The sequence below is a fragment of the Clavelina lepadiformis genome, chromosome 5, assembly GCF_947623445.1.
Source record: "Clavelina lepadiformis chromosome 5, kaClaLepa1.1, whole genome shotgun sequence".
Lineage (NCBI taxonomy): Eukaryota > Metazoa > Chordata > Ascidiacea > Aplousobranchia > Clavelinidae > Clavelina > Clavelina lepadiformis.
This window is the reverse complement of record NC_135244.1, coordinates 11192591-11220104: the sequence shown is the minus strand read 5'-3', so window position 1 is coordinate 11220104 and position 27514 is coordinate 11192591. Positions and strand designations below refer to the sequence as shown.

General features: G+C 33.8%; 1 protein-coding gene and 1 long non-coding RNA gene across 3 annotated transcripts; both read right to left on the bottom strand.

Annotated features, from left to right (window-relative positions):
• Positions 1–8049: 8049 nt before the first annotated feature.
• On the bottom strand, positions 8050–8594 carry LOC143459083 (uncharacterized). The gene is made up of 2 exons (XR_013117739.1): positions 8447–8594; positions 8050–8188 (listed from the first exon to the last, which is right to left on the bottom strand). It is a non-coding gene; the product is annotated as an uncharacterized LOC143459083 (long non-coding RNA).
• Positions 8595–9416: 822 nt separating this feature from the next.
• LOC143459082 (uncharacterized) lies at positions 9417–22375 on the bottom strand. Of its 2 annotated transcripts, none has more exons than XM_076956049.1 (6): positions 22292–22375; positions 20827–21025; positions 20473–20556; positions 14033–14161; positions 13295–13848; positions 9417–13047 (listed from the first exon to the last, which is right to left on the bottom strand). In XM_076956049.1, the coding sequence occupies exons 1-6, from the start codon at positions 22316–22318 to the stop codon at positions 12412–12414; spliced, it is 1629 nt and encodes a 542-aa protein (XP_076812164.1). In that variant the 5' UTR covers positions 22319–22375; the 3' UTR covers positions 9417–12411. The 2 variants fall into 2 exon arrangements, with proteins under 2 accessions (XP_076812164.1, XP_076812165.1); XM_076956050.1 differs by having other exon boundaries at positions 14033–14134.
• Positions 22376–27514: the final 5139 nt, after the last annotated feature.

Genomic DNA, 27514 nt, shown 5'->3' with positions numbered 1-27514 from the left:
TAACGGGTCTCAAAATGTTTATTTGAGTCTAATAAGTAAATAATAAAAGTATAAAAATTTAACCAATGAAAGGTTTTCTGTTATCGTTAAAAGAACTTAACTAAAACATTTGCACTATACATTACTAATATAGGTCCTAAAAAGTGCCTTGTGAACTATATGGTACCAAATGTTTAATTCAAATTGCAAAAAGTTCTAACGGGTCTCAAAATGTTTATTAGAGTCTAATAAGTAAATAATAAAAGTATAACAGTTAAACAATAAAAGGTTTGTTTGTTATCGTTAAAAGAACTTAACTAAAACATTTGCACTATACATTAGTTATATAGGTCCTAAAAATGCCTTGTGAACTATATGGTGCCAAATGTTTAATTCACATTGCAAAAAGTTCTAACGGGTCTTAAAATGTTTATTAGAGTCTAATTAGTAAATATTAAAAGTTTAACAGTTAACCAATAAAAGGTTTGTCTGTTGTCGTTAAAAGAACTTAACTAAAACATTTCCACTATACATTAGTTATACAGGTCCTAAAAAGTGCCTTGTGAACTATATGGTGGTAAATGTGTAATTCACAATGCAAAACGTTCTAACGGGTCTCAACCAGTTTATTAGAGTCTAATAAGTAAATAATAAAAATAACAGTTAACCAATAAACGGTTTGTCTGTTATCGTTAAAAGTACTTAACTAAAACATTTGCACTATACATTAGTTATATAGGTCCTAAAAAGTGCCTTGTGAACTATATCGTGCCAAATGTTTAGTTCACATTGCAAAACGTTCTAACGGGTCTCAAAATGTTTATTAGAGTCTAATAAGTAAATAATAAAAGTATAACATTTAACCAATAAAAGGTTTGTCTGTTATCGTTAAAATAACTTAACTAAAACATTTGCACTATACAATAGTTATATAGGTCTTAAAAAGTGCCTTGTGAACTATATGGTACCAAATTTTTAATTCAAATTGCAAAAAGTTGTAACGTGTCTCAAAATGTTTATTAGAGTCTAATAAGTAAATAATAAAAGTATAACAGTTAACCAATAAAAGGTTCGTCTGTTATCGTTAAAATAACTTAACTAAAACATTTGCACTAAACATTAGTTATATAGGTCCTAAAAAGTGCCTTGTGAACTATATGGTGCAAAATGTTTAATTCACATTGCAAAAAGTTCTAACGGGTCTCAAAATGTTTATTAGAGTCTAATAAGTAATTATTAAAAGTATAACAGTTAACCAATAAAAGGTTTGTCTGTTATCGTTAAAATAACTTAACTAAAACATTTGCACTAAACATTAGTTATATAGGTCCTAAAAAGTGCCTTGTGAACTATATGGTGCCAAATGTTTAATTCAAATTGCAAAAAGTTCTAACGGGTCTCAAAATGTTTATTAGAGTCTAATAAGTAAATAATAAGAGTACTAAAAAGACCCTTGTGAATTATTATATGGGGCAAAATATTTAGTTCACATTCCCCAAAGTTTTAACGATAACATACAAAGCTTTTATTTGTTAACTGTTGTACTCTTTTTATTTACTTATTAGACTCTAATTAACTTTTTGAGACTCGTTAGAAGTTTGGGGAATGTCAATTAAACATTTTGCATTATAGTGTTCACTAGGGTCTTTTTAGTACCTATACAACCATTGTATAGTGCATATGTTGTAGTTGAGTTCTTTTAAGGATAACGGACTATGGCGAAGGCTAACGTCTAGTGAGTTGTTGTTGTTGTCACGATGCTGCGTTGTTGATCTGATGCTGACTCCTGTTTCAGAAGGCTGCTACTCAGTTGTTTGTTACCTTCGCTCATATATTAAAGGAAAAACAAGTACGACCTTCTTACTTCAAGTCTTTAATCGAACTGATGTCCTGCGCTCAGACAGTGCAAAACGGAAAAGAGAACGGTAAACGAACTAACAGTGCTTATAAACATGTGCTGGGAGCATCGTGAGAGCGTCATCCAGCGACAAACAAACAAAACACCCAACGGCCGCTACATACATCTTTCCTTCCCGGCAAGAAAATAAGAGGGCGGAAAGCGATGAGGATAACACATAATGCGAACTAATAAAACAAAACTGAGATCTAACAAGCACAACTCACATTTTACAAATTTGGGATTATCTCAGCGCCACTGTGTCAACCTATCGTGCAAAAAGAACAATTGTGAGTATGGCAGTAGCGCCAGCAGCGGGAAGGACGTCACCTTCCCAAAAACAGCCACTATGTGTACAGTGTACACCATAACAAAAGAATGCAAAGGAATAATTCTCCACGACAGGAGTTCGCCGTCAGAGAGCATGGCAATTAATGCCGGTAAAATCATGGCAATTAGTGCCGTTAAAAGCATGGCAATTAGGGCCATTAAGATTAGTGTGATAACACAATCGGCAATAGAACGCTATTATACGTAACACCAGATCGTGTGGATTTTTATCAAAGGTTATAATAAGCCCTTGATAAGCACGACAAAATGACAGCTGGGCAATAATCTTTGGTGTAATATTCAAGTTACCCTTGGTAGGCGTAAAAAAAATACACAACAAATGGAAACGCTTATAAATAAACAAAACGCAAACACACATTCACCACTGAGTGTTGGAACACCGCGCAGGCCTCTCGAATGACCTTCCACGCGTCGTGCACTGTTCAGCATGCTGGTTCTCCGCCACCCTCGCATCCGGGGTCAAACAAAGTTTCAACAACACCATCGTTCCGCGGTGGCTTGCAGTTAAAAGCTCGATGAACAAACCTTGCATGGGTTGTAGACATGTCTTCAGAGTTGTAGTCGGAGGTCACCAGAATATATGGCGAAGGTAGTGCTTGTACGTTGTTGTTGTTGATCTGTTGCTGCGATGCTGACTCCTTTGCTCAGAAGGTTGCTACTCAGTTGTTTGTTACCTTCGCTCATATATTAAAGGAAAAACAAGTACGACCTTCTTACTTCAAGTCTTTAATCGAACTGATGTCCTGCGCTCAGACAGTGCAAAACGGAAAAGAGAACGGTAAACGAACTAACAGTGCTTATAAACATGTGCTGGGAGCATCGTGAGAGCGTCATCCAGCGACAAACAAACAAAACACCCAACGGCCGCTACAGGACAACCCTTTTATTGGTTAACTGTTGTACTCTTATTATTTATTAATTATACTATAATAAACATTTTGAGGCTTTAGAAATTTGGGGAATGTGAATTAAACATTTTGCACCACATAGTTCACAAGGGTCTTTTTAGTACGTATAGGCTATATTTATTGTATAGTGGATATGTTGTAGTTAAGTTATTTTAACCATAACAGACAAACCTTTTATTGGTTAACTGTTGTATTCTTATTATTAGGGCGATTATTTTTTGACATAAAAAAAGAAATTTTTTGATCTAAAAATTGAAAATTTTGACATTAAAAACTTTTTTGACAAATTTTGACGTATGAAGATTTCAAGTACCTAAATTACGCATTATTGTACAAAAACTTAAAGTTTATTTTAGTAAAGAAGGGCAAAAATCTGGAAACAGACCTAGCTTATTTTGAAAAAGGAAAAAATATAATTACAAATCATTGCCGAAAAACTGCAACTACAACACAACAAAAACTTCTCAATACATTTGTCTAAACTAAAGATAGATGAAGTATCCAAAGCAAAACTGAAACAAAACCTGATTCACATTAAATAGATAATGGGCCATTTACAACAGTATAAAGTAGGCTTCAAGGTGTACAATTTAAAATGAGAAGTTCACCTACAGTGCAACCTCTATGACATCACGAAAATGCAGTTTGTAAACAATTTTGACTTGGTAGGAAATTGAGTCTTTTTAAGCAATTTTGACAATTTTTGATTTAAAGCTGTAAATTTGACAAATTTTTGACTTTTTTTCAGCATGTTAAAAAATTATTGCCCTACTTATTATGTACTTATTATACTCTCATCCACATTTTCAGAAGGGTTAGAACTTTTGGGAATGTGACTTAAACATTTTGCACCGTATAGTTCACGAGGGTCTTTTAGTACTTTAACTGTTGTATAGTGCATATGTTGTATTTAAGTTATTTTAACGATAACAAAAAAAAATTTTTATTGGTTAACTGTTGTACTCGTATTCGTTACTTATTAGACTCTAATAAACATTTTGAGACGCGTTAGAACTTTGAAGAAAGTGAATTAAACATTTTGCACCTTATAGTTCACAATGGTATTTTTAGTACTTGTATTAATGTTGTATAGTGCATATGTTTTTGTTAAGGTCTTTTAACGATAACAGACAAACCTTTTATTGGTTAACTGTTGTACTCAAATTAATATTTACCTATTAGAATCAAATAAAGATTTTGAGACCTTTTAGACATGATGGCAATGTGAATTAAAGATTTTGCACCATATAGTTTACAAGGGTTTTTTAAGTACCTATAAAACTGTTTTATAGTGCATATGTTGTAGTTAAGTTCTTTTAACGATAACAGACAAACCGTTTATTTGTTAACTGTTGCACTCTTATTATTTACTTATTAGACGCTAATTTTGAGCCACGTTATAACTTAGAATGTGAATTAAACATTTTGCACTACTGTATATAGTTCACAAGCGTCTTTTTAGTATTTGCTATTTACTTATTGGACTCTAATAAACATTTTAAGATGGATTAGAACGTTTAGCAATGTGAATTAAACATTTTACACCATATAGTTCACAAGGATCTTTTTAGTACCTATATAACTATGGTATAGTCATAGTGCATATGTTGTAGTTAAGATCTTTTAACGATAACGGACAAACCGTTTATTGGTTAACTGTTGTACTCTTGCGTAAAAGATAGACGAAAAACCTAATGTGTTCCTAGAACTGAAGTAATTTACAAATCAAAAGGAAATAGACGAATGTTAAAATGCAAACCCGCTGGTTACAGTATAATGAAGCATAATTTTCCATTTAATTTTCTGCGGAGCACCCTATGGTGTAAGCAAGCTGTGTGTTCAACCTGGGTACTGGATGTTCTTAATTTAATTGGAAAATTACGTGGTAGGTAGATTTACTTACCAAGTTATAAATATCCTGAACGTTACAATCCCCTTGATATACAACTTGATGCTAATGATCACGATCTTGATTTTGTTGTCAAGAACAATATAACCGAATAGGCGCCATTGCTTTGAAAATTTATATTTGTTACGGAGATGATAATATGAAGAAAGGGAATAACAAATGCAATAAAGAGATGTTGGATAATAATCGTATCACCACTGAGCCAAGTTTTTGTATTGTACAAAAATATTGTACAAAAAATGCATAACGGAGAAAGGAAACGAGTGAAAACAAAACTAACATCAAGTAAAATTGTCGTCTCGCATTCGCAAGGGTGACGAAAGGCTAAACTTTTTAATAAATGGTCACGAAAGGGTAGCAATTGGTACGGGACAAATAAAGTAAAGCAACAAAAGGGTTGAATGACGTAAATGACAGTTTTAATGGAAAAAAGAAAAGAAGTCTGCTTATATATGTCATGTTATATTTTGAAACGTAGGGAATAATAAACAAAAATGAAATAAACCTAGCGAGAACACAAATTAGTTTACAAGATAATAAAAATAGAATAAGAAAACATCTGTGCAATACCAAGAACATTTTAGTTTGATGGTCTATCCATCGTGTTAAAATGTTGGGGCTTTGTTTACAATAAATTAACAATTTTATTTATGTCGTAATCTCTGCTATCTACTTTTCTGGTGCGGTAAAAAAGGCACGTTCAATATTTCTGCCTAAGACGTTGGGCTGAAAAGGTTGTACGTTAGAAATGCTATTATTTTTTAGTTTCCACATTTCATATTTTACCGAGGTGATTAATATCTTAAGAACCTGCTCCGTCTGTTTCCTGTTGTTTGTTGGGTAATCAAAATTTTCCCAGTCGTTCTGCGAGTATTTACCGGCCTGCAAACCGATGTATTTTAGGGCAAAGTTTCGGGTTCTTGACCATGTTTGTCGACTAGGGTTGCATTGATAAAATACGTGGTTGGCAGAGTCTGTACCCCTCGAGAAAAAAGGGCATATCTTGTCTGGATTGAGTCTACGTAATCTGATTTGGTTTTAAAAGGTAATATGTTTTGACGGATCGGAAGTTAAACTTTTTTAAATAGTTAAATAGTTATTCCGCGTGTTCTGTTTACCATCTGGTTGGAGATCCGACAAATTGGATATTTCCTTTAAAGTGGATTTTATCACTTGTTGATATACTTTTTCAAGAGGAGTTCCCGCCAGCTAGGTTTTTGAAAGTTTATAATGGTTGATACGGTAATTTCATAAATTTTCTTATATTGAGAGCATGCTGTTTGGGTGTGGGGAATGTTGTTTAGTCTGAAGACTTCCAGGGTTTTAGACATAAGGTTCAGACATTTTGTATTCAATGTATTTCACATGGGTGGTCATCGTTTCATTTAAAATGCTGGCTCTGCAGTATTTTTCTATGGTTTTCGCTTATGCTAAATTCGCGTAAATCTTGAGATTGGGGATGGAGTAACTAACCTCCTTCGAGTTTGTGTTGTTGTAGTTACGTAATATTGATTTCACTTTTGCTGCCTACAATGTAATTTATCAGCTGTTGATGGAGCTTTTGGGCGGCATATGCGGTGATTGGGTACATACTTAAATTGGTTAAGACTATAGGGAGAATCTTAAACTTAATTAGGGTTGTTTTTACTTCATAAGTCGCATATGATTCTTTCAAAAGCTTTAGACCGCTTCTGGTTTTCTTTAAAATTGCTTTCCAGAATTTTTCTAAATCTGCATTGTCAATGTCGTATCCGAGTAATTGAATTGTTTCGGTGGACCGTTTAATGTTTGGGATAATAATTTCGCTGAGGTCTAAGTTAATTAGGAGTCCCGTTGTTTTATTTGGATTAAACGTTAATCCTGACGCGTATGAAAATTCATTTATAGTTGGTAGGGCATATTGTAGCGATGTCATATTCCTTAAACACAAGGTGGAGTAGTTCGCGTAACATACGCATTTGGTGTCTCTCCTTCCTATCATGGTGAGGTCTTGAATTTTGAAATCATCGTTAATTCTGACGATGAGCGGTTGAAATGCGATTAAAAAAAAGTAGCAGGCTCAAGGGGTCTCCCTGCTTCGCTGCTTTACGTAGCACAATTTCTTTTGTCAATTTACCAATATTTAAAATTTTGTGGTGCATTCGCAATACAGATCCCCTATAATTTTCACAAATTTATGTAGAAAAGACATTGTTTTTTAATTTTTAATGAGCCATTTGTGATTTATAGAATCGAATGCTTTCTAAAAATCAAGAGAGATAATACACGCTGTTGGTTTCTTTTTTTGGGTGTGTTGGAAAATATTCCTCAAGAGGATACTCACTTCGCTTATTCTTGCGCGCGTATTGGTGATTGTTGAATTACTTGGTCAAGCGTTTCCTTAAGGTGGTTTGTTAAAACTTTAGAATTAATTTTGTAATCAGTACTGAGCAGAGTTATTGGCCTATAACTACCTAAATCTGCATCACCTCCTTTTTAAAAATTATGATGGTGATACCTTTTTTGAAGACCAAAGGAATGGATTTATTTTTGTGTCAAAATTTTAAAACTTCCGTCAATTTTTTTTCAATAAAGGCCAAATGGTTTTTTAAAATTCTGCACTTATTCCATCTGGACCAGGTGACTTGCCGTTTGATATAGTTTTTATCGTTTGCTCAATTTCCTTATTATTTATTTGTTGTCTACCTAATGAGCTGCGTTCTCCGTGATTCTGTCAGAAACATATTTTAAAATCGTTCTGCCTTTCTTCGTTAGGTTCTTCGTTCGCGTATAATTTTGAGTAGCAGTCTTGTGTGACCGATAACATTTCCTTAGGCGTATTGACTGGAAGAGAATTTTCATCGTATAGCTCACTATTGAAAGTTTGCTTTTTGCGTTCTCAAAAGTGGGCGTAGAATTGTTTTTGACAATGCGAGAAAGTGCTTTATCTTTTTTGTGCTTTCGTAAAGCAAGTTTAGAGCCTATATACTGACTTTGATTTTCGTCTTGTCTTGTAAAACTTCTAATGTCACCATACAGCGTTCAGAAGTGATCTTGGAGATTGTAGGTCTGACATACGTCACTACCAAAAATTGTTTTTTCTCCTATGACGCTGGAGTGGCGGTTCTCTATCGAGCGCAGAGTCGTCCACAATGCTAAAATCGCCTGTTAATATACACGGGATATTTTCGTTTAAATACTGCGGGAGAGAAGAGTAAAAAATGTTGTTATCTTTAAAATTTCAATGTATTACATTCTGTACCTATACGTTTATAACTTTAACTTTTTATTGCCAATTTTAAAGTTGACGGATATTAAGCGGCCTTCCAAATCCGATTCTTGATTTTCTACTGCTAAAGCTGACTACTACATTTGACAGAAACATTTTCTGAGACGCCTAGTTAAAAAACGATTGATTGTTACCCCAGTTCTTTTGCCAATCTATTTCCTTGTTCGACCTCGAGCGAGTCTCGTGGGAATTGGATTTTCTCATTTCTGCAAAAAGCGCTAGGCGTTTCGCGGCGTCGTTCAGGCCTTGGAAATTTCGAGCAATTAGGGATAGATAATGCATAATTAAAAAAGGAAAGATCACAGAAATAAAAAGTAAAATATACGTTAATTACCTCTATTGTTAGTTTGGTGCAGTGCGATTCATCGCGATTGTGTCCGGCACATATTTGTACGACCATGTTGAACAGTGTCCCATACCGTGTTTGTGGGACTTTTTGACATTGTCCAATTCACAATCGCATTTATATAAAACAATTAGGCATCGAGGGCAGAAGGTTGGTGACTGTCTGCTCGGTCTGGGAATTCGTTCGCCACACACGCATTCAAATGAGGCGAGTGTTTCTTCGTTGTGCTGGAAAACATCTTCTTCTTGTTCCTCTTCTTCTCTGAAGTTTTCTTTTATTAAATTTGCGTTCTGGCCGTAAATCAACTTGAGCTGTAGAGACCCTGCTTGGATCGCGTTTCTTTTTCCTCTTCTTCTTTGAAATCAGTTAGTTTTATCAATATATCCTGATGTTGATTCAAGGTCGGGATGATCTTCTGAGGAGGGGAGGATAGCATTTTCCTGTTTATTATTGTGGAGGAAGGTGTTGTTCCCTCTGCTCATGTTCGTGGTTGGATCTTTTTGGATTCCGTATTCGTCTAAGATCCTTTTGCTAAATAGGGGGTTATTTCTCTGGCGAGCTATGGTATACCCGTTTTCGTATCTTGGTCATCGGGGTGGATTGTGAATTGGTGTTTCTTTTCGTGGATCGTTTTGCTGTCCTTCTAGAGGTGGAAATGAACTCTGGTAGGAGGCTTTGTTGTTAGGTTGATGGTAATTCTGGTGGAAGCCAGTGCCCCATGATAACACTTTTGCAGATTCATCATTTAAAGTAAAGTCTCTTAACAAAAGATGACAATAGTATAACTGAATTAGGAGCTACTTTAATTCTAAAAGGAGGTTCTAATCCAACAGATAATGGAGATGCTGCTAATAAACAATATTTTGACAAACTATAAACTATAAAATAATGCTCTGAATAAACAATATGTCGATAATTCAATACTTTGAGCCAAAGTAACTTGTTATTGGTGATGACAAAGTTGATGATGTTTGTCGACCTATTTCTTATTGTTATGAGAAAAATTTTTGAAGAAGTTTCATCCCAAATAGAATTATATTTATCACATTATTTTAAACTAATTTCACATGAAAGTTGTTTATCAGTTCCATTAGTTTTTAAAGATTTGTTAATAACACAATTTACTTTAGGAAATCTTTTATTACTTATTGTTTTTAAATAAACTTCAACAAGACTCCAAACTTTCTTAAATATTTCCATTTCATCTGGAGTAAGTATAAAGAGCAGTTTCTTTCTAACATGTTGAGTGCTATCATAAACTGTTTTAGGTCTAATGACATTGTTTAGATTATAATCAATCTAATCATAAACTATTTCATATCATTTAACTTAACCACAACATGATAAAATTCCATCAACGGTAACAATGTCTTAATTTTTACAACATTTTTTAATTCTTTAAATTGATTGATTTAAAGCTGAGAGATTTAAATTTCAGAAAGAAATTCAATGCAAGGGTGCAATGGGAAAAGGAAATGGGGAGGAATCCGTCTTATTGCTTCTGCGACCATATCGCTTTAATATAATAAAATCTATTTACCCGCTAAACCACTAACGTGTTAATTACATTTTTAAATGCGCTAAACCTGCCATTGTTTCATAAAGAATTTTAACCTTTTATTTCAAGGTTTTGAGCGCATTTTCAGTTGTTCCTTTTTTGCGTCTGAGATAAGTTTGTTATATAAATTTCAATGTGGCACCACAATTAATTTTACGGTACGTTCAAGGTTATGTTGGAGGGGACTTGAAAACGTTTGAAATTCACAAGCAAGAAACGCCGGAAATGGTGTATGTGGGTTTGCGATGTTCACACTGGATTGGTAGAAAATTAGAGGTAGGCTACTTGAAAAGTAGACCTTGGGTTAATAAAGGTTGGTCACCCCTGCCCTACGCCTTACTCTTTGCAAAAGCCCCATATTCTAACCGTAGGGATTTTTAACCACACTTGACACCGTTTATTACAAAACCTAATGAGTTTTATTGCATTCGCGCAATTCCTCAATTTTTAGCTTATGCCACAATGGTTCCGCCACACCTTATAATTTTATGAAATTATGATTTCAAGTTACAGTAATATGCATTACAAATACCTCTTACATGGCGTAAAAATTTCGTACCACATCTAAAAAGGCACAATAAAACATAGTAAGACAAAGACTATTGACACCTAATCAAAAATGCACATTGGAAAGAGTCTTTCGTTTGTATGTGGTGTCAAGCTCCCGTACCAAACACCAAATGTAATCTGATCATCATGACTTCATCCCACATCCTTGGTAATGTGGATCATAATGTGGTCTTCTCTTCTATAGTTAGCAAGAAATCCTTACACTGTCATTCGAAAAGCTTGCCAAGCACTTTTTTCTTATCAGGCATTGATTCCTCCAGTTCTTTTGGTGCCCACATTTTCCTTATTTGGGGCCCAACAAATATCCCAGTCTTTACTTTAGCTTCAGAAAGGTTTGGAAAGATTGAGCGAATGTGTTGAAAGACACGACTTGCTGGTCTCAATGCTTTTGCAAACTGTTTAGCAAGCCCAAGTTTTATATGTAAAAGTGGAAGTAATACTTTACTCCTTTCAATGAAGGGTGCGTTTTTGACATTGTTGAAGCCTGGGGTGAGTTCTTCGCGTACTGGCCAGTGTTTTTTTCAAGTAGTGCTGTTCATCTGCTCTGCTATTCCCCAAACAAAGAAAGCAAGAATGTTTGGTTGAGCCTCCTTGTAAACCCAACAAGAAAGCAATCATTTTAAAATCTGGTTCTAGTATTGTGTCAAGTCCAGCAATATTTTCACAGATTCGCGAATGTGCAATTGGTTCTGATGGATATGTGTTTCAATTGTGAAGAAGAACTCCTTTTAAGCTCCGTTTTGAGCTGTCAATAAACAAACGCCATTCTGAAGCTGAATAACCCATTCCAATCTCCTGAAAAAGGCCATTTATGTCAGTGCAATAGCAAAGAGAATGATGTTCAGAATTAATGACAACAGTAGTATAGAAACTGGCATAGGTCACATGTCTTTTCCTCGGCTTGAAAACCTGTGCAGTGCAGCATTGAAAACCATGATACTTATGTCAGCAAGTAGGAAAAATCATGCAACTGGGCCGCTTCATTTGCTTTTCTACTTTTTCTTACCAAATTTAACAACCTAAAAACATGCTAACCCTATCAAATGTACACTGCAAACTTTTCCAGTAACTAAAGTCCTTGCCTTCAACGGCTGACTAGCTAATAAACAACAAACACTTAGCCAATAGCCCAACTCTCCAAGAAATGTTGCCAGTTGTAAACAGCCAAAATTTTGACCAATCACGTTTTAAAAATTTCCACATTGCAAGTTTATAGCTCTTTACCATCATCTAGCGAGTGATGAAAAGGAATAATAGATGATTTAGGTAGGTTGTGTGATATTAAACAGCGAAGAAAATTATTAAAATTATAGAAAATTATATAATAAAAGAAAATTATAATCCCAATTAATGTTAATGCGCAATATTTTGAATAATTTTCAAATATCACTAAAAACGTTTTTCGGAAATATCTTTCAAATCATTGACACTAGACAAAAACTAGCATAAAATTCGGCATCAGAGACCTCAAAAACATAAAAAACACTGAATAAGGTAGATAAACAAAGAATGTTGTCTTGTCTTATTTTGAAGGTGTAACCACTGGCTTTGACGATGTATGAAGGCTATCTATATTTATTTGTACTGTTATGTTGTTAATTATAATTAACAATTAACGATAATTATTATAGTGATTTTCCAGGATATCTTTGACTTCTTGTGTTTGTTAGTGTGTCATGTGATATAACACTTTCCCTGCCATCACCATTTCTGCACTCACGCAACAATTGTCTTCCGTTTTCATCAGTAAGCGATTCAGCTTCATCCAAAGGCAAGGTAACTTCTTTGTCGCAGTGGAAAGGGTAATATTCGCTCGTTACTGAAGACTTTTTCAGTCGAAGTTTGTGCGGAAGTTGAAAGTCAGTTTTTTTAAGGGAATGCCTATGTATGCCGCATTGAGGTTCGCTGCTTGCTGATTTGCTTATACCTGAAAATGTCTTTTCTGTGAATGAAATAAGTGCTTTGTCAGCAGAGGACCACTTCAGATCATTTTTGCTTATCATGAAGTCGTTCAGCTGATTCTTTTTACTCTGTGGTTCTTTATCTTCTCCTCTTATAAAACGTTGTTTTGAATAAACACGGTTTGTACTGTCAGGGCTTGGAGGAGGCGACAAGGGATGTGTAGAACGCTTTATGTTTTCATCATTTCCATCAAAGCCAGAATCGCAAGAACGGTGACGAGGCGTAATCCTATTCCAAAATTTTCCAGGTGAAAGACGTGGTTGTGGTGTTTTTATGTTGTTATCGCTCAATCCGTTAACCTAAACATATATTCAGATAAATTTAAAATTAAAATTGATGGCATCTGTATTAGACTTTGATAGTATATATCTGTATTAGACAATAGTTTCCTGTATCGAGCATTAAAACCTAAACGAGACTAAATTAATTATTTAACTTATAACTTGCAGTGTTTTTCAAAATCATTGAATACTATATAACGTATGTTCATTGCATTGCAATTAAATTATTCATGAATATATTATTATTAGTAACAGAAAGGCTCACACTAAAATGTTTATCTTCGATAAGATGAATAGGGATGTTATTTATGTGGTCCATTCCTTCCAGTTTATCCAAGTAAACCTGCATCTGGTACAGAATTTCTTCTGCTAAAACATGTTGTTGACTGGGTGCAAAGCTTGGCTCATATGCATCACCTTTCTCAAGGTGGTTCCGTAAAGTCTCTAACATGTTTGGCATAAATGCAGCGTTGCGCGATAATGACTGCGTTCCAAAAGTAGCATCAGATGGGCATGAACTGTTAGATGTGCAAAAAGACTGCGGCGGTGAATATGAAACTTCTGGTTTGACTTGAAATAGATCTTGTTCCAAGTTTGACGAAACCTGAGTTTTAAACGATGAAAAGTTTTCAAAACTGGAGCTGGCAGGGGAATCGTTGTTTCTCAACTCTGTTCCGAAAGAGTCATAGTTTCTCTCTAACCAATGTGAAAAATCAGGAATTATTACTGTTGATTGATTCTGTGGGTTTGGCATTATTCGAGCCAGATCATTTTCCAGATGTAAAGATGATAACAGACTTTTGGAATTTTGGGACGAACCTTAAAGTAAAACATAATTTTTTTTCAATTTGCTTGATTCCAAAGTTGATGAACAAAATTAATTTTAGCCTAAATGATATCATTACAATTATTTTACTTGTACTAGGAATATAACTATAAAGGAATATTCAGTTGCACAATTTTCGTCGCTTATCTATATCTGGCAATGTGTTATAATTCATACCTGCGTGGTTTACAAGAACTGTAGCACTTGTGTCTCCTGTAGCATTGGTAATAACACGTTGAGTGAACTGATGTGATAATTTTCTTTTTTTCGACTCACAGCCTAAATTACAAACTAAATTTTTTAAACCTAAAATAAATACAATACAAATTTAGAAAAAATGAATTCCAGACTTTCAATGCCGTTGCTGGTATTTGGTAAAACTACCAAAGGTACCAAAACTTTAAAGGTACTTATAACACTCAAGTCGTACCTATTTGGAATATTTTCTACAATTACTGCTGGCTGCTTTTATACATTTCCAAGATTTGAGTCTGGAACCTGTTACAGGATTGAAAACTCACTGCCAACAGCCTTCGAGTCATGATTTTCCTGAAAAATGGTTTCCATTTCTCGCTATCTTCTAATTGACCTGCATTGGCGTATTTCTCCGTACATCACTGTCTATGTACCTTCCAAAGAAGAATCCCTTGGGCTCGTCGGCAATGTCCTACATTATTATTGACAAGGGTACCAGAAACCGGCCTTCTGTCTGGGATAGGGTTTTAATTGTAAATTTGTAATGCGGATTTTCTATTTTTCCCCATCCACTGAGGTACAGCATTGAAGCGTTTGTTAACCATCTGTCCCGTGGAAACATCACTAGTTTAACTTATATGCTTTGTCTAAATCATTAACTGTGGGTTTAGTAGCCGTGCTATAGTTGTTACCGCAGCACTTACTACCGTAATTATTCTCGAACAGATTAGAACATGCTAATACTAACTGGTCTGATTTTTGTCCCATCGTAATTTTGACGAAAAAAAAGGAATCAATCAATCAATCAACCAACCCAACACGTTTACCAACCATTGTAGGAGCCCCATCTGTTAAAATGCTGTCGAGTTTATTTAGTGGAGCAGCAGCTGCTTCAATAAGATTATGTCAAGTGCGTTTTTAATATCAATCCCTCAAGTTTTTCTTTTATTGTCATCCATTCCCAAAACTCTTTTGTCGTCATATCGTTAAGCTTTATATTTCTTCCTGCCATAAAAATCACGACAAACTTAATCATACGATTTTATTACTCAAAGCTTTTAGACTGTTTGTAAGCTTATCCTAATGCATTGATTTCTCTTTAACCAAAATTACGTCAGACATAATGATTTTATTGTTGTTATTAAACTTATATATTAAACTTTGTTTTGAACAATTAATTATCAAGTTTTAAGATTTATAAAGACGCAATAGAGAAACTGACTTAGAGAAAAATGCAACTGCTTAATCGGATATTGATAATCTTAGGACGTTGCTTTGACAACTTTTGAATGCCGCTTACGAATTTTGAAGACAAGTTAGAGAAACCATAATAATCTATCTTGGCGCGGCTTATAAAAGGTATAATAAGCTTGTTCACTTGATCCCAACTGGCTAAACAACAAAGTGCATTGTAATTGCACTTTTTTACTTCACTTCCAGTGTGCAATTTATATTTGTTCTATTTAGTTATTAGTTTCTTTATGCTCTGCTAACCTGTATATACTGTATGTATCCGTTTTCCACCCCAAAAAGTAGAGTGGTTGGGAACAAGAAAAGGATTAGTGGAGTGTTATAGTGAACAACCTATAAACTCTAGTTAGTTGAACTTGTATGCTGAATATAATCTTTCTAGATTTTAAGTCACTGCTAACCTCTTTGTTTTTTAATTTATTTCATCGCAGTTGAACTTGTTTACCGATTTCTTGGTTACTTATTCGGTTACTTACTTCCAGATTAAGTACGTTACCTCTTAAATCACTTGCTTTATGCCTGTTGTAAATGTCATAAATTTAGATAAAATCATAAGAATTGGTAAAAAATTAAATAAATCTATGCAAAATGAAATAAATTCATATAAATTTAAGATCTAAAATTTATTAAAATTAATGTGTATTAAAAAAAACTATATAGTCAAGTTAATTAGAGTCAAATCTGCCTCAAGTAGGTAAAGTATCAAGGTTGTCATGACTCATGAGATTGTTGATATTTAGTTTATGCGTGTCATAATAAGTATAAAAGTAAGAGATTGTTAAATCAATTCATGGTACATGCAAATCTGCCAATATTGATTAATCGGCTGTCGATGTAGATTACGTCGTTATTAGGATAATTTACTCAGAGAATATTCAAAATTCCTATGTTATAAAACGGGGTTGTTCAAATGGCGGATCGCGATCCGGATCTTTTCAACTTTTTGTGTGGATCTTCAAATGTAGCCTTGAAAAAAAAACTTTTTACAGTATTTTCATGTGGATACTAATTGTCAGTGTTGAAATTAATTTTTTGAATTTATAATAGCATAATTTTGCTCCCTCTCAGCATTGAAGCGTATCGTTTTCGTTTATTCATTTACGCACGACTAACTGTTCTCTTGTCTTCTCTTCGCGCGGTCAGCTGGTTTTCTGCACAGCGGGGGGCCGCGGCGAAACAAGAAAAACTTCTAAAAATGTATCACTTGTAGAAATACTTAATTTGCACTAAATGTTCTTTCTTTAGTTTTACAATTATGACACATACAAGAATCCAGATGTTTTTGCTATTAACATGTAAAAATCCGATCAGTTTACGACGTATAGTTTTCGAGTAATTAACGATTGAAAATGTGTGTGCAGGGTCGGCCACAACCTAGTTAAAATAGTAAAGTCGCGAGCCCGGTTAGGATAAGGTTAACACGAGGCTGTCAATACGCAGACATTGTTTGTTGGTCGATACGCAGATATTTGTTCAATTAGAAACACAAAGGCAAGAAAGCATTGAATATTGAACAGAAAAAAAAGTTTGCGGCTACCATTCTGTAGCACACTTCACTTTTGACTTTTACAAAGTTATTATTATGTTGTAGGGTACATTTTCATGAATAAAGCACCATAAAAATTAAAGCATGTCCAATATGTTAACTATTCATATTAAGTGGATCATCACGTTGTCAGGTTTGGTTGTGGTGGATCATGGCAGAAATCATTTGAACACCCCTGTTATAAAACATTTAGCAATGTTCGATTATAATAATACCGTTTTTTCGGCAAAATAATCCGTTTCGCCAGTAATCGGCAAGAGTGGGTAAAACCAATTACTGATTAAGCTGATGATTAATTAAATTTAGTTTAGTTTTTACAAATATTTTCTTATTTTTATAACGTCGTTTGGTTTTATATTAATTATTTGGAATTTAATTGAGTTTAACTAACTTGTATTGATTTTTTAAAAGTGTTTTAATTTTCTTTAAATTAATAAATTGTAATTAATGTATTAGAATTTTTATAAGTTCTTTATGAATTAGATTGGATTTGTATAGATTTATTTGATTTTTTAATATTTTAAAAAATTATTATGACTTATTTGTATAAATTGATTCAAATTTACAGTGAATTTTAAGAATTTATTTAAAATTATAACTTTTACAACAGGTAGCAAGTGACTTAATAGGTAGCCTAGTTAAACTGCAAATACATGTAAAATTATCTGGGAAAGTGAGGATACAACTAATCACTTTCACGTTTTAAATAAGTACTCATAAAATCGGTAATCAGAGCCTTCACGCTGGTGAAAATTTCAACGTTTTAATTATGGATAATATGGTCACATTGCTCCCGACGTTGTTGGACACATTGTTAAAGGGACCAAAGATCAGCTGCTGAAGGGCATGCGAATTTCCATAGCCTATATTTCTATATTTCTTGCCTCATCACATCAAGCTTTCTAATGTTTGATTGAGGACTTAGATAGGCAAGCGTAGAATTCTATGTGAAGAACTGCAGCTGAAAGCGATCGTAGACGTTCGTCACTGGATCCAGCAAGGATTGCTGGTCCAGTGTTGCGAGATTTAAGCGATAAGTGAACTAGGAGAGACTAAGGGGCACTATATTGACTTCAAAATACGACCATGGAAGTATATAAAAGTCACTAAAACAAAACCAAGAACCGAACTGAAATAAAGGGAATTGAAATAAAAGTAACACACACAAGAGTTTTTCATAGAGCAAAACGTAAACAAGCCAATCTTCCATGTGGCCTGGTGTGTACCGCCTCAATACTCCTCCATTTGGTTGCACGTTAATTTTATTTTAGTGTTAGTACTTCATTTTGTTTTTTGTTGCAATACTATTTTTCAGGATGGACATGGTGAATGTCTTAAGATTAGTGGAAGAGGGAGGAGAAACTGTTCCGATGTGTGAATATGACGTCATCATTTTTCTGGCCTTAAGGACGCGCAGCCGATTGTGTCTTATCTAATTACACTTCTGCGCTTGACAAACGCTGAACAAGAACACTTGAAACAAAAAACGAAATGTTGAAAAAACCTTTTCTACTTTCTAGATGTGTTTTTTAAAAGTGGAAAAAATAAATAGAGTTTTATAGATGTTTAGTTAATCATACCCAACGCTTTTACAGATTACAGCAAAAAATTATTAAAACACACTTTGTTTTATGGGCAGTTTTATTTATTCACTACCTATACCTTTCCCATTGCATACCTACGAAACCATCAACGCACAGATGCTTTAAGCCAATATGGTTCCTAACATTTTTCTGTTCACGGATACCTTAAAATGTTTTTTAAAATACATTGATCTCCACATGAAAATTTTCATAAACTAATTCGTAATCTTTGTTGCTATTTATATACGTTATTTTTGCTGTAAGCTTAATACAACAACTCTTTCGTCAGATCAAATTGGCAGCAATTATTATCCTGAAGGTGATATACTGACACAGGTCACTATGACTAATTAATATATTAAATCAATGAATAAACAAAATCGTTTCAATTAATTTCCTAAAACTTATCATGACATTCACTGACCCCGGTTGGGAACCATTGCTGCGGTGTGCCATACATGATGATATAACATTAATCTGAACATGATTATTCATTATACAAACTTCGCATTTTGTATGGTATGACGGAGAAAAAAACTGACAACCTGAAATTTGTCTTTTTACGTAAATATGTTCTTAAGCAAGGGTGTCCAATCCGTGGCCCGCTGGAAGGTTCTGAGTAGCCCGCGAGGTATTTTTCGAAATGACTTGTATTATCAACTGAATCGCCTATGTAATTTATGGCGAACTTACATTCCGAGAAATTGGCATTTATTGTTTGCTTTCTTTGTCTATTGACCTATACTATAGACTATAGAGTATAGAGCAATAGATAGTAGGGATGTGCCGCGAGGAAGATTATTCGGGTTCGTGCGAACCCGAATATCATAAAGGTCGACACGAACGAATCCCGAATCTATTCGTATTAGAACCAAACAATAAAATTTCTTCAAAAAGTTCTCAAGTCTTGCTTGTAACATGATGTAATCGATAAACAAATCGCTTTCTTTCGAAAGATAGTGTTTAAAAAACGATTGAAAAAGCAAAATCGTTAGGAAAACGACCTTCATTGTAAATACTGCTGACTCTAGTTTAGCTTTGTCGGGAAACTAGATCATCATTTTTAACAAAAATCAGTAAATTTGTAAGTAATATTGTATTCGGGTTCGCCATTGTTGGTATTCGTATTCGCCCGAATCTTCTATAAAGCCGATATTCGGCGAATCTATTCGGGTTTGGTTTCGTAACGGCCCGTCCCTAATAGTTAGTAGAGATAATAGATAATATAGATAATAGAGCAATAGATAGATAATTATATACTGTAGTCTCTCTTGCGGGGGTGCACAACTGTTCAAGTTAATTTTATTGCATCACAATTTATTTCTAACAATAGAATTTTGATGTGAAGGTTTTCTAAAACTTCCTTCCTCTGCTTTGGTCTGAGGTTTTCCCTTTTCTAATTAGAAACTAACAGTAAACACTCAAGTGGCCCGCGCAATCATTGGGAAATCGCATGTGGCCCTTTGGCCAAAAAAGTTAGACACCCCTGCTCTTGTGTAAGTATGCATTTGTAACTGACTGTAAGTATCAGTATGTACTGTATATATAAATGTAACCTATCTGTAAGTGTAAGGTTAAATTACTTTAGTTGTAGTAAAGTATACAAATTAGATTATTTTAAGCATAATAGTGAAAGTTATAATGTTATGTATATACATAAATAACTATAACATAAATGTATCTTGGTGTACGGTTAATCATTTGCCCAAAATTCGTCAGAAAAATATGTGAATTTGTTTCAAATAGTTTCAGCTTTGGTTATGTGAGCGCAAAAACAAGAGTATACTGTAAGATGTTGATTTCATTTCAAGAAAAATTTTATATTTTATATTTTATATGAGTTATATGAATGATGTGTGAACCCGACAATAAATTATACCTTCACTTTTTCCCAAGGAATATCGTTAAAAGTTGTCATACAATTAATGGCCTTTTTGTTTGCTATAAAGTCATAGGCCTATATTGTATATTAAGCAGTCTGTATTCTACTGTAGCAAAGGTTTCCATCCAATTTAGTTTTATTCAAGTTTAAATTCATTTACCTTTAAATCCAAGAGAGCCCGAAATGTTTCTTATGCTTGAGTTTAGACTAAATTCCGAAGAAATTGAAGTAAAATCATCTCTTTCTTAACACAAAAAATGTAACATACATCGTATCATTATGGTGTTTTAAAAGAGTATCAATACATATTGTCGTTACTGAAGATCATGATGCTGTGTAGACCAAATTAGAGCGCTATTATAAAACAAAATTATCATGAAATGATATAACGCCTTTGTTATCCTATGGAAAACAGTTATGGTGTAAGCCTAGTCTGCCAAGAGGCTACTGTTCAACGTTGAAATCAGTACAACTCCTTCTAACTAAAATCGTTAGAAAAAAAACAAAAATATACCTTCCACAGATGGTGATTTAATCTCCTCGGTTTCTCCATATTTAATCTTCATTGAAAGCAGCTGTGATCGTAAATTTTTATTCTCTTCAGATAAACGCATAACCCGCCTTTCAAGCAATAGGTCGTTCATTCGTCTCTTTTCTCGTGATCTTCGTGCTGCTTCATTATTTTTGCGTCGTTTTAACCAGTATTCTTTGCTCTAAACCAAATTAAACCAATCTTAAACTTGTTTAATGCAAGCTGTACTCTTTACTTAGAACGTACGTTGGCAAAACTGGTTGACTTGAGGTTACAAATGTTGACATGCATTCGATTTCTGGTATGAATTGTTCTATAAAATGTTTAGTTTCAATTAGTAGTACCAAGAAAAAGTGCACGAATGACAAAATCGCCAGCCTGCCAATCGTTTTACAGTTTGGACTGCATCACGTGAGGATCAGATTTTCTTGAAAAAAAAAGTGGTAACTGTCATCAAAAAGGTTGAAAAGCACTCGGCTAGTTCAGTGTCCTCGGCCATATGCTGTTAATCAAATTGCAGTCGAAGTTTTAACTTCATAGGACGTAAATGTAAAGTGTTAATTACCAAAACAAATAGTTTCAAATAAGGTAACCACTCAAGCTTACGAAGATACTTTATAACGGTCACAAGAGAGGCTGGTCAGACATGCCGATAACTGTAATCAATAATTATTTAAACGCAACTATAAACCTGCCAAAATAACGCAACTACACATGCTAAAGCATTATGAAGTTTTTCTCAAAGAAAGAATCTGTTTGCTTAAAGCTTGTATACAGTAGTCGTCACACCTACATTAAGTTTACCTATATAGTTTACTTCGTTTCGTAAGTTTATCTATAGTTATTGCAATACGCTTTAAAACTGTTTGACAAACATTTAAAATTAGTTAAAATTGAAGATTACTGAGTTTTTGATTTTCATCACATATAAAACTGAAAAAAAATTAAAGTACGTTTGGAAAAATCCAATTAGTCATACAGTATAATGGTAATGTTGTTTCTGCATCGTTTTGGTGAGACGTCAATGCGTGAATTCATATAATGTGACTGTGAAATCTGTAACATCGTTATCGCTTTATTATAATATAGCTTATACTGTTTAGGCTAAACACAAATGTTGTGCACTGAATAGTGTGCTCACACACATTAATGCTAACGTAACATCAGTTTAGGCTACAAATTGGCATATTAAATGTAACAAAAATTGCTCCTCCAATAATGAAGCAGTTTGTTTTTACTAAAATAACATTCGAAGGAAATCATTTCACGAGCAGTGTATTTCAACGGCCAGAAAACAAATTTTGTTTCATCATGGAAAAGACGTTGTTATTACTGTTAATTCGTCATATAGTTATACGACATTACCAAGCACACAAAAATTTGTCATCAGAAAACCATTTTTTTTCTACTGGCCTATAAAGTAAGTATAAAATACTTTACACCTTACCTTTGTTTCATCTTGCACCGTAGTCATGTTGAAACCGGACAAATTAGCTCAAAAATTAATTAGCAATATGACCTCTTTTAATCTAAAACAAGTAATTTGAGATTAATACTTTAACAATATTTTCTTTACGTATTTTGCACGCAAATGCTTGGGATAAGTTAAATCCAGTTTACGGGTTAAGAAACAAGAAATCATAGTCTGAATTTGCCTGTTTCAGTATTGAACTCTGTCGTTAGAAGCTGATTCGTTACAAGGTAGCCGCTGTTTGACTTCGCACTTTCTGACGTTTCGAAATCTTAAGTATACTGTGAAAAGCGATAATGATTTCCAGGAAGAGGCGATGGCGCAAATTTCCTCGTCAAAACAACACCATACATTAACGTTTGAAGGCGACTGTGAGTGAAGAAAAAATTTTCAAGAAACATTGCAATTTTACAGCTTTTGCGGTTTTTCCTGGAGCCTGTGTAAAGTTAACTTAGTCGTTCCGGGAAACGTGGTCTGACCTTATAGCTGTTTTTCGTCGAAAAGCTTCAACCTTAAACACAGTATCGTAAGTAAGAATGTAGCATCAAAATGCTATTTTGCATAGCCTACTACAATTGAATACATTAAAGCGGTTTTATAATTGGTTCAGTTTGCGTAATATATAGATCTACACGTATGTAAGAAATTCGTTTACATACAGAATAAGCAAACGAAATAGATTTATAATTTAAAAGTAAACTATCAAAAGATTTTGCAATAACTTAAACTATACAAGCTCGCTCTCATTTAAGGCGAAACGCCTGAGGTTAAAAGTTATTTCTTAGAAATCAATGAAGAAGATTTCGTCGATCGCTCAAAGGTGCTGTTGAATAATAATGAATTGATATTTATAGTTGTAACATCCGCGCCAACTATTTTATACTGTATATTACGGCAATTAAATATTAAACTCAAACGTTTTGCGAAGATTTAAGAAGTAATCTTTCATTATGAATGCCAGTTTTATCATGAAACCAAAACAAACTGCGTAAATACAAAACTTTCCTGATTCTTTTTAGTAATCCAAATTTTTTGAGCTCAAAAATTTACGTAAATGAGAATCATACTTTTTTGTATATTACAGCCATTCGTGCATATAGCTAACAAGGGACATATAGCTAACATTTTTGATACATGATTTTGTTGTAGACACATCTGATAAAATTTGCCTATATATATATAAAACCATTTTATATTTCGTTTAGTAAATTGATGCAACTGAGACCAATTCGCCAAATGTTTCTATGCATAAGTCAAGTTATAAAGGGATTTACTTTATTACCTGTTGCGTAACCTGAACTCTTTTTAGTTGAAATTTGTTAAGAAATCCAAAAGGTGAAAACAGGCACGTCTTAGGCACAACAATGAACGCAATATAGGCTCCTTAATTTCGTTTCTAATGTACTGGTTTTATATGCGTACGGCATTAGTATAGTTCAAGAATAATTTGGTCAAAGCCTAAGAAACTATATTTTCAAAAACTATACGTACTTACAGTATATAGTATATGTATGGATTAGTTTCTCCAAAACGTTTCAATTACTGGCCAGTGTACTCCACGTAATTAAATATTGGAACAAGCAAGCAAGTAAGCTGTTTAGGTAAGTTGTTCAATGGCATTATTAATTATTATTAAACAGTAAACATAATTTTCCATGTTCGAACACGTTTGGTAAGTTTTTGCCTGCACGTCATCAAACTATGTTTACCAAGCAGCTACAGTCGTGAAACGTTCTCTTTTCGAATGCAGATAAAAAAACTGTTTGTGCAAAGATCGTGTCGTAAATCAGTGGTGGTATGTCTTTATATCCTTTACTACTTTTAATCAATCAATCAAGCAAAAAAAGTTTATTACTTAATAGCTGCCGTTAGATGACGTTGTTTGACAATGATATCTTAATTTTTGATGCTATGATGGCAACTTGGATTGTACTATAATACTATACTATAATAACATGTCGAACGGCATATTATTTATTTGAAGGGATTCATATAAGACTATATCTACTGTATCTTTAACTCACAAAACTTTATACTATGAGTAACTTGAGTTATAAAGCAAAGTTTATCAATTTTCAGATAACTGTTTGGTAAAAGTAAATGTAATGTTTGATTAGTTAGAGCAAGTTTTGTTTTCCGCATAAGCGTTGTTGAATCTACTTTTGAATATAACTGGTTATAGATAAAATTCAAATTTGTGTTCTCACATTTTCGAAAGCCTGCATATCACGTTTATTGGAAATGCAATATTTCAAAATATTCTTGAAAATATACAAATCTCACAGTATATTATTCACAAAACAATCAACAAAGATGGTTTCAGCTGTTAGCTTAAAATCTGCAAACATATTTTATGTTAACATTGACTGTATAACGTACTAGGCCTACAATAGTTTAACGTGTGTGCTACAAAACACTTTCAAACAAAATTTTTTTAACAGGCCCCAAGAAACTTACGCAATCTTATCACATAATATGAATTCCCCTTGATTGTCTTTAACCATGTTTTGGAAATATACCAACTAGAACAGAAATCGTTAATAGTGGCAAGCGCTATGTATTGTGTTAGATTTCTATTCTGTAAATTGTAGCCTGTTGTCGAAGAACGTAATACAAGGCAACCGACAACATGCCTTCTTTTGTATTTGTACAGCGAATCCCAGTTTACACATTTTAACAAAAAGTTTTCGTAAGTAACTTGATAGTACCACAACATGGTTACTCTGTAATTTCTGGCTCCCGGAGCAGCCAAATAGGCTTCTTCAATTGTTATCGTTTCCTAGTATGACTGGTGACAAATCATTTTTCTCTCGTTTCATATATGCTTTACAATCTGTAGATTTGTTGTACAAATCCCAGATATAACATTATGAAGCTTATACAATATTTGTAATTAATATTATTAGCCATGGGACACTTTTTTCTATCCCATTACCTTTTCATGACAGTATGTCACTGTGCCATCCCATGGCATGAGAATCCCTATTTTATTAATACAAAGTAGCCTGTACGGCACATTATGTATGTACATTATGCCATGTCACCTGTTTCTGACGTAAGAATTACGCAATTCCGGTTACGGGACAACAATATTAAATATTCCTACATCTCAAGCAAAATATAAAATATTTTGTAAAAAATTATGACAACATTTTTTGGCTTATATGTTTTATTATATGCCAGTATTCTAAACTAAAACAATATTCATGAAACATGGGACAAATTTCATGTCTATTATCCTATCCCCTTCCACAGAACGAATCTTGTGGGTAACCGTGCTAATTAATTTTCGTCCGCAGCAAGTCGATGATGGGTGTACTGTATAGCAGAAATTACCGACTAATGTTACAATACTTTTTTTTATGTATTTATGGTACGCGTACATGTAGGTTGCAAATTTTATGCTTTTGAATTGGTGTTCATAATTCTGGGAGCTCAATCGTTACAAATTTAATGGCAAGAATACTTTACTTAGTAAACGAATAGCCTGTGCGATATCTGATGACAAGATGAAGCACTTCAAGTAGCTTATATAAAGGCATTAACTTCATTCACGCGGGAAAAATAAAAAACTAAAACGGTATCTAGTTTCTGGTCCTCATCTTTGAATACGTTTGATACAGCTCACAATGGGAAACTGTAATTCAGCCCTTATTCATGTGATTAACCCATTATCAAACCAGCTTCTCCGTCAGTGTTTGCAAAAACACTTCACGAGGTGATTTTTGTGAATTCTTCGATGGTGATACATATAGAAACGCAGAAAACGTGAATTATGGTATAATATACAGTATTTACATTACATACTATTAAGTAACACATACTGCATTTAACATGAAATACATGTTTTATAATTTCATTTTTACAGGTATGGCGTAAATACAGTATTTATACTACTGTATAATTATATGAAAATAAATTTACGAACTATTTTGCTTATGGGGGTTCGGACTTCTGCCAGCGAAGCTGGCTGACTCATGTTGATGTGTGGTGACTGGAAAGAATCGTCAAGTTGATATAAGCTGTCTGAAACGAAAATGATGTAATTGTATTAGCTATACAGTATTTTCTCTTTAGGAGAATGGCCTAGCCATCATCTGTTTTTGCTAATTTTTCACAAGTATTATGTTATTGATGCCTCGAAAATGTTGTACATTCCATAATTATCAAACACTCACATTGGTGTAAAAAAAAAATAGTAAAGCTCCATAGTTTTTCGACTGAACTGCCATGCAGTTTCCTATAAGGTTTATCTATGACGTAAAAATTAGTCTTTTATCCTATTTGCCGCGACCTTCTGTTGATTGTCAGTCCGCTGCTGTTTAGTGTATGGTTTTCTCATATCGAAGCGAAATCAGCACAGCCCTCACTAAATTAATGTTTCAAACAAATTACTTGTTTGATGCTATCGTTAATATATTGCTTGATAGATACAAGCAAATACTGTTTGTACAATAAGAGCTGTATGACTAATTTTTGTGATGACAAGTGGAATTAGTAAATGCGTTGATCGGCTCAACCTTGAGTGGATTCTTTATCCCGGGGCTTAAACAAACATTTTGTGGTCTTACGGCTTTTCACACATATTCGTCATCGAGATGAACAATGCGTTATCAGAGGCAGTCTATATATACTTAGACGTTCTCCTGCAAGCCATTTTTAATTACAATTTGCTGAAGTAAATCAGATTTCCTTGATATTTATAGCACCTTTCGCTGTTCAACAGGCTAGCTACTGTACAGTACTGTAATGTGTGCAAAAGGTCCAGGTTTTTACTCGTTTTGACGTTTTAAGAAAAATGTTTGTAGTCGGGTCTGCACATTAATTCCATCACACGCATAAGATCATCACAGGAATACAAAATCAAAAAATACAGGAATAGGAGCATCAAGGATTGGAACAAGATCAAAATCATACTTTTTAGTTATTAGAAGAACCGCCAGCATCCAGATGGCATATTTCCTACGTTAGAAAATTTCTTGCCCCTTTATGAGAATAGCATCATTAGAATGATGTAATGCTATTTATTTTCACTGGCCAGGCTCTTTAGAATTACTCCACATACACTTCGTCTCTTCGTCCGTTAAACTGCAAAGAGTCTTTGCTACGTCGCATTTATTGAGCTAATATCGCTATTACGTGTTCACGTGATGACATTATATTGCTCCTGTAAAAAAATCCCTGTTATATGTTAAGATT